Below are 8,729 nucleotides of genomic sequence, written 5' to 3' on the forward strand. Positions count from 1 at the left end.
GAGCCTGTGCTCCGCAACGGACCGCAAAAAAAAAAAAAAAAACCTTCATATTTCCTAAAAAACTCTTACTATAAAATAAACAAAAAGCAAAACCAAACTCTTGCATGAACACAGGAAAAAATCTTTCAACTGTCTCCATAACTGAGCCATATTATAATGTGCTGACGACAGGAGTCAAAGGAACAAGGGAAGCCTTTGTGAGGAGGAGCATATGTGAAATCAAGATCTCCCGACCACACGTGGATAATATGCATACTTTTAAAGCACCAGAAGTATGAAGTATCCTTTGATTATCATTTTAATCCAAGCTTTTGATAGCAGTTGACTTACAGGTAAGTATTTCTAATTCCATAGCTTATAGGACAAGAGAAAAAAAAACAAAAATTTCCCATCTCTGGTAACAAAGAGATGGTGACTTCATTCACCACAGCAGTTTCTGTTGCAAAAAAAGAGACATAGGCTATTGATCACAGTACAACTCACACTTTATTCCATCGTGATTGGTATACTTGTAGGATCAGCACAGCAAGAGACTAAAATCAGTGCAGAATTTCCCTGGACTAAAGGGCCGTGAAAGGCATTACTGGTTTTGGCACACGGAGTGGATAACCGTACACTGGCTGTAACAGGATGGTCAGTACGATAAAATGCACGAATCTAACACCATGTGGAAATCATGTCTGAGTTCTGTAGAATGTAAAGGAGTAAATAATTACGAAGACTAACATGCAACTCTAAATAAGTCACATTGTTCATCTACAGACTATTTCCCCCCTTCGAGATGAAGAGATGGCCTTAGTAGCCTGTTCACAGTAGCTTAAAAGAGCAATCAATACGCAGTAGAGAGAGCTGCCTGCTGATTTCTATAGCAATTCATCACTGTTGAAGAAATAATGCTAAATCATGTACTTTCTCTATATTGTCCTTAGTAAGTCGAATCTTACTGACCACGTGATTCTGACTCAACTTTTATTTACTTAAATACAATCTCTAATGTCTTTATAATGTCAAAAAGCAGTTTCTGTTAGCTTTTCCTTATAAATCACAATGGACAAGAGGGGAACCTAGGTAACGGGGTAGCGGGTTGCCTTTCCTCTTCAAAGATAACGTGATGCTGATGAGTACACCAAAGAAATAATACTACTATGCTGCAAATATTTTAGGTTTTCACATCATCGTATCACAGAGAGAGTCCAAAGAAGCCTGCCTTGTAGGTGATATAGCAAGTGCAGAATAAGATTCTGTCGAAGAGGCACATAGATTCTAAGTGATTTCTTGAGACAAAGAGAAAGAAAGATGCAAAGAAAAGGAAAAGTGAAAACAGCCTTCTGTAGAACAAATGGTTCAAAAGAAAAATCGATTCACTTGCCATTTACCAAACATAATAGAGAACAGTTCTTTAGTTTGGAAAGCTAGAAATAAAGATATTGGAAATTATATGCCAGTTAGCTGTACTATTAAGACTGAAGCGGCTGATTGAGTGAGTTTTCCTGTGGTTGTTTTTGAGGGAGGATTTCTGTTTTTGCCAGCATAGGGCCGGATTTAACCCCAAAGGGCAATCATAACTACTGAGGACAATTTTTCTTTATTAACTTGGGCAGGTGGGTAACATTCATTCTCTCTGTGGTAAAAACATATTATTCACCCATGATGAGACAGTTGGAAATATGACAGTGACCAAGATACGTTTCAGTCATAGGATGCATGAAATTAGATATTTGAACGTGATACGAATATTAAAGTCAAGCAAAAAGAAAAAGAAGGAGAAGGGACTTCTTCCAAGTCTGACATAAAATGATCGAATAAATGAAAAAAAGAGTAGTTAAGGTTGTCTGGGTTTGCTCAGAGGTTTCTCACTTCCATTTGCTCAGGGGGAGATGAAATGAATGAAGGTATTCTCTCTTGGTCACCGAACATGAGGAATGTCTTATTACAAACACGTCAGGTGAGCCTAGCAAGACTTGAAGCAGCATTCCTTAAACCCCCTGAATCTTAATCTTAGCCACAGGCAATACAGGAAAGGTGGAGATGACTGGGAAGTTTGATAACATGCCTGGATCAGTCACCATTCCTTGGCAAGTACCGTTTCCCTGGTCTGCTAAAAGACTGATTCTTTCCTTTAAGTAAAAGACAACCATCTCTCCCTTCACTGCGGCATTGTTCTTTGTTAAGAGATTCGTGTCAGTTTAAGGTTGTGTGACTGGAAGGCTACAGAGGAGAGAAGTTTTAATTGAATTCCACAGTAAATATTCATGGATATTTCAAAGTAGAATTGTCCATCGTCTGCGGCTGATTTCAAGCACCAGGCCTATCACTTCCTGAACATGCTCCATCTGGCTCGCACTAGACCATCAATCATCATTTTTAGATGTAATGTCTCTTTTGAAAGAAATAACTCTGTAGTTCAGCAAAAAAATAACTCTGTAGATTAAGGGGTAGAAGCCTGGAAACAGGGTGAGTCACAATGGGGGGAAATGAAAGTAAATTGAAAGAAAAAAATAAGTTTATTCCCCAAGGTCTGTGTATGGCCAGTAATAAAGCAAAAATTCATGGAATGTGACTTAAAGACTTTCTAAAGTGTTGTACTCATGGGGTGTGTCCAAGCTTCTTGATCTGCAATCCCCTAGCAACCATCTGGTGCTGAATTCACCTTCCTAGGTGTGGTGCCCTACTTCTAGAATTTAGATCTCTGGGGCAAACCCCACTGGGATGTGCCTCTGTGCAGTGAACTCTCCCCTAAACAGCCGCTCTGATTTTGGTCACAGTTCTGCTGAGGGGCCTGTTTGACCCTCTGGGGGAAAGTGGTGGTGGCGGCAGAAGATGTAACGGCGAGGCAGAAAGACTGCTGGCAGACAGGGTCGACCTGCAGGAAGATGTGCAGAAGGCAAGACCCCGGATTCTACCCAAGGTCAAGGTGACTGTGATAGAAGTGGGAAAGTTTTCATACTTCAGAAGGAAACAAAGAGGGAAAGGAGGAGGATCCACAGACCAGGGAATTTCATAGGAGCCAAAGATAATTAATGATATACAGAAAGAAAATCCAGCTTAGCTGACTGATCAAGAAGACATTCTTCGGTTTATGTTGGCAAATAAACGATTTTCACACTGATAATACAAACACTAAAATGAGTGTTTCCTTACAATTATTAATCACATTTGAATAATTCATTAGCTCTATATTTTCTAGATGGCTTAATTCATTGAGCAAATCCACAGTTTACGTACCACCTCGAGGGGAGGGGCTGGGGGAGGTACAGAACGAAGCAATTAAATTTAGAATTGTAGACCAGAGTTAGTAGCAGAGTGGCATAAAAGATTGTCAATGAAAACGGTAGGAATGGGTACAGTTATCGGCCTTACAAGTGCAGTATTGCCGGCAACAAGGGAGGGACTGTGACTCAGGAGTCCTCTTTCTTGTTAATTAAAATCGAGCAGCAGGTCAGCAGCCCGTCCACCTTTTCCATTTCAGAATGGCTCACGGGGATCAGCATATGGTCCTTCAGCTTTTCATAAACCTGCAGGAGGAATCAAGGAAAAGTAGAGAAGGCTTATGTTTCTGCCTCTGTCTTCCCTGGCCCCCAGGCCCACCCCCTCCACCTGGGGTAGAGGATTCATTTAGCTTGTAAGTTTAGGCTTTTCACCCATTGAACCCCAAGATATGCATGGAACCAAGACCACACACATGCCTACAGCGATACCCAGAGAGCTAGCAGCATTGGTTAACCACTAGCTCTACGCTCTAACCTCAAAGCCAAAGATGTGTCAGAAATGTGGTTGTTACTAGAAAGGCCTTTACTCTGCCCTTGTCATTGCTAGATTAAGTGATATATGAAAGTTGGTGGACGTGTTTCCAGGCTGAGTATGACTCTCTCTCCACGCTTCAAAACCCTCTCAACTATAATGTTCCTTTCCTTAATAAGACCATTGGAAAAACTTGACAAAGTATAATTTAAGTGAAGGATTTCAGGTCAGACTGCTTTTAAATTACAGGTGTGTGAATTTTAGAGCATCTTTTGACACGAATAGAAAGAAAGCATGTGTCAAACCTTCAAATTAACAGTCCACAGATTTTTCCTCTGATGATAAAACAAAGAACACTTTTTCTTTTAAAAAAAGGCAAAATCACTTGAAAATACACTGCCTAAAAACAATCTACCATGCTTCTGTAGGATGTACTTTGGTACAGTGGTTAATTAAGAGTGCTGGAACCACACAGAGTTGGGTTCCAGCCCCAGTTCTGCCAACTTACTGCTCCAAGTGTAATTTCGGTCAAGTGGCATCCCCTTGGGATTATTTCTCTGTAAGACTGGAGTAATAATAGCACCCTCACAGGGCTGCTGTAAGGAATGAATAAGATAGTACATGCAGTGTGCCTGGCACAGTGCCGGGCACAGGGGAAGCACTCAATAAACATGATGTTACTGTTTTTGGTGGTAGACCCAGGGCTGAATTCAGAAGCAGTTAATGATCATCTCGTTATTGGATGATTGATGTGGCTGAAGGGGTATGAATGATCCAGAGCTGTGTTTCTCCAAGTGAGTTCAGTGACCAGGGTGCTTACTGACATTGCAGATTCTAGGGTGGGGAGGTCTAGGAACCTGTATTTTTAACAACCCTGATGCACATTAAATTGTGAGACCCACTATTCATCTGAGAGCTGGTTAAGCCCCAGTCCAGGGGATCAGGGGTCCTATATTTTCCTCAGGTTCACACTTTCAGCCATGGAAGAAGAAAAAAAAATATTTATCCTCTTCCCCTGCTCTCTTTTTTTTTTTTTTTTTTTTTTTTTTTTTTTTTTTTGTCCGCGGGCCTCTCACCGCCGTGGCCTCTCCCGGTGCGGAGCACAGGCTCCGGGGGCGCAGGCTCAGCGGCCATGGCTCACGGGCCCAGCCGCTCCGCAGCACTTGGGATCCTCCCAGATCGGGGCACGAACCCAGCAGGCGTGCCCCAGATCGGGGCACGAACTGCGCCACCAGGGAAGCCCCCGGAATTTTTAAGAATGCATTTGGGCAGCCTCACTGAAATTAAGATGTGTTGATGCAGGGTTTGGTCTGCTTAGCCTGTCTTATGTAGGACTTAGGAACACAGGAGAGGCCTGTGTGTTGCTGGGAAAGCATGGTCTTTAGAGCAGTATTACCCAAGAAAAATAGAATGCAAGCCACGTGGGTCATTTAAAGACCGGGGCACGAACCCGCGTCCCCTGCATCGGCAGGCGGACTCTCAACCACTGCGCCACCAGGGAAGGCCCCCCTGCTCTCTTTTTAATCTGCTGAGGGGGATCCTGACTAGGAGGATAAGTCTAGTAATTATACAGTATTGCATATTTATAAGGTAGCATAACCTATTTCCTAAAAGTTTTAAAGCTTAAGATTAAAAAAAAAGAGAGAGAGATCAGTGGTTACTAAGACTCTTCTGCTTACTATAAATATCTTGCTCCTCTGGACAGAGAGGAACATACTGAAATGCCTAAAACAGATATGAACTCTTGAAGGATCTATGGACCAACACCCTTAATCTGCTTGTTATGATTAAATTGAAATTACCAAAGTATACAGATGAGACTGGCAGAGTGCCCTGAAAGACTGGGAAGATTTTCTCAGACCAGGAAAGAATTCCATACAGAGGGGGCAATTCCCTGGTTGGAACATAAATGCAGAGCTGCTTGGAGGGACCAGTTGGCTGGTTCCAAGTGTGCTATATTTATATTTCTTCTTGTTCTATCCTTTCAGGCCTTTGTTGCCTAGGATGTGTAGCCCCTGCTTTTGAGCACCCTTCTCTTTGGGTCATTCCTACTTCTCTGACTGAAGAAACAAATGACCCTCTGATGAGGGGCAGCTTAGATTTGTCAGAAAACAATGACGCAGTTGGCCATCTAATTGTACGTCTCTATGCTTAATGAGCATGTCAGTGTCAGGAAGTACATTTAATCAGAGCTGGAGCACAGACTTGGGAGATCCAAATACTCATTTGAAAAGGTCTGAATACCAGGCATGATCATCTCAATTACTTTGCATGCATTAGTGACCAATGACACTAAGGAGAAGAGCGAGTTAAATAAACTTTCCTTTGGCCCTAAATTATGTTATCCTTGTAAATTTTGGAGATTAATCCTTTGTCAGTTGCTTCACTTGCAAATATTTTCTCCCATTCTGAGGGGTGGGATAGGGAGGGTGGGAGGGAGGGAGACGCAAGAGGGAAGAGATATGGGAACATATGTATATGTATAACTGATTCACTTTGTTATAAAGCAGAAACTAACACACCATTGTAAAGCAACTATACTCCAATAAAGATGTTAAAAAACATCATATAAAAATAAATAAATAAATAAATAAATAAATAATTTTATCCTTTTGGCTTTCCTAATGATGTGTATAGGGGAAAAGGAAGCCCTGTTATTTGTCACTCTATTGTGAAGAAAATCCCTAGGCAGGAAGGCTGCAAAGGGAGGCCTACTCAGCTGCTGTGGCAGGAAGGACTTTTTTTTTTTACCTTTGCACTTTCTGGATACTCTTCTGGGGTTCGGTGCAGCAAGACGTGGCCTTTATTGGGGATATTTAGATATAAGCAGTTTGCGGCCGTGTCATCAGGCACAGTGAGTTTGTCGTAGCGGTGGTCACTCATCTGTTGCATGATCTATAACGAGAAACAAAGCAGGCCTAAGCAGAGCGTCTGCCACACTTGCCAACAGAAGGAGGGCAGTGTGGTGGGATAAAAGCTTGCAATCCATACCTAAGAATGTTCCTCTGTGTTGAAGTTCCCGTCTATTACCTCTAGACACTTAGAACCATAAGAGGAAAACTGGTTGTAGCTACAATTCTTTGGACGACTTGTAAGGGTTCTTCTTGTTCTTTTAAAAGTATGTGTTTGTCTCTAAGTTTTCCGGATGTGCAGGCTCAGTGGCCACGGCTCACGGGCCTAGCCGCTGGGCGGCATGTGGGATCTTCCCGGACCGGGGCACGAACCCGTGTCCCCTGCATCGGCAGGCAGACTCTCAACCACTGCGCCACCAGGGAAGCCCAGTCTCTAAGTTTTTAAGGGTTTTAAAACGATTATTTTTTTCATAAGATCTATCAGAAAGACACATAGACAAAAGGCCCAGCTGGGGTTTTGATGATATCCTCAGCTGAGTAAGCAGGGCTGCTCTGGTCTATAGGGAAAAAGGATCATAGCAGTAATCAGAATGGTCAGTTAACTGATTTAGCAATAACTGCACACACACACACACACACACAAACATAATTTCCTCTTCTAGGTACATTTAAATTGAATTCACTTGTCTGTTGGCAGGTGCTGCCCTTAATACAATGAACATAGAAATCCCTTGGGGAGAATGTTAAAATCATATTCCAAGGCCATGCCCCCAGGGATTCTGGTTTGGCAGGTTTGTGGTGAGGCATAGTAATTTGTATTCTGAAGCCCTCCAGGTAATTCTGAGGCAGATGGTCCCTGGACCACACTTGGAGAAAAACTGACTTAGCAGGTCCATTCATCAAATGAAGGGTTTATTAGTACCTTAGTAGAAAATAACTTAAAAATAAGACAAAAATGAATTTTGCAAAGAACTTAAAATATTGATATCTCATCTTCAGCCCCTCAGCAAATTAAAACAAAAATGCCAAGAACAACCTTCCCCATTCCCCTGCACCCCTCCCCCACGCCAAAAATATCCAAACATTAAAAACAAAAAGAAGTATGATTTTGGGCTTACTCATGTAGACTCTTTCCATTCTTTATCATTATCTATATGTTTTAAGGAATCTGCCAAAATGTCATGCCATGGAGGTATAAGAAGATCTTTTCACTGGCTGGTTCTAATCTATCTTTCCAGCTAGGTCTTCCTTTACCCCTCAATATTTGTGTGGAAATGGGCCTCATATCATAGGACCCCAGAGTTAGGTCTCTTGTCTACTAAGTCATGGAGGCACTGGACAGTAAGATTTACGGTGTGGAAGAGCAGAAGAGACGCCACGCTCCCTGCAGAAACTTCACTCCCAAGAGGATGTGAAGAGTACAGATGGTAAGGCCTTCTTGACTCACCAATCAGGTAATCCATTCTCTTCTCCAAGTGGGGAATATGTCAAGAGCAGACAGAAACCAGGAATGATACGATAATGGAATATCCTTCACACAGAAGGAAACAACAGGAGTGGGGATGAGCTTAAGCACTATATCAAAGGCTCAGCGACAAAAAGATAAACAGACATAAATCCAGTTTTTGAAGAGGTCACAGCCTAATGGAGGAGACTGTCAGACAAATAGACAATTATAATAAGAACAGGCAGAGCTCCATGCTAAACATTTTACATTTATTACTGAATCCCCAAATTCCCGTTTTACAGATGAAGAAATTGGACTGAGAGAGGTCAAATAACTTGCTCAAGGTCATAAAGGTAGATTTAAACCCAGATCTGTGCAACTCAAAATTTTATTTATTAATCATCTCACTTTGCTCTTTCTTGACTTCCAGAGCTGCAGCAAAATCTCTCTCCTACAAACTACCATATCATCTACTTTTTCACACTTATTTGGTACTTTAAATTTATGGTCAAAATTAACCATGGTACTATTCATTCTCTTTTAGTGTGTAATCCTGTTGTGACACGGTACAGTTTCGACTTGACTGGACATCTCTTTTGCACTTTTTTTTTTTTTTTTTTTTTTTCTTGCGTTATGCGGGCCTCTCACTGTTGTGGCCTCTCCCATTTGCGGAGCACAGGCTCCGGACG

The 8,729-nt window shown here is 41.9% G+C and overlaps 1 protein-coding gene across 1 annotated transcript in view; it reads right to left on the reverse strand.

The window, feature by feature from the left end:
• Positions 1–467: 467 nt before the first annotated feature.
• Positions 468–8,729, reverse strand: part of DDAH1 (dimethylarginine dimethylaminohydrolase 1) — an 81,635-nt gene continuing 73,373 nt past the window's right edge. The window contains exons 5-6 of the mRNA XM_007457236.1: positions 6,493–6,636; positions 468–3,515 (exon numbers count right to left, since the gene is read on the reverse strand). Coding sequence (XP_007457298.1) covers positions 3,399–3,515; positions 6,493–6,636 — 261 coding nt within the window. The 3' untranslated portion in view covers positions 468–3,398. The remainder of the gene's footprint in view (positions 3,516–6,492; positions 6,637–8,729) is intronic.

The sequence above is a fragment of the Lipotes vexillifer genome, unplaced genomic scaffold (genome assembly GCF_000442215.2).
Source record: "Lipotes vexillifer unplaced genomic scaffold, Lipotes_vexillifer_v1.1 scaffold250, whole genome shotgun sequence".
In the NCBI taxonomy this organism is placed as follows: domain Eukaryota; kingdom Metazoa; phylum Chordata; class Mammalia; order Artiodactyla; family Lipotidae; genus Lipotes; species Lipotes vexillifer.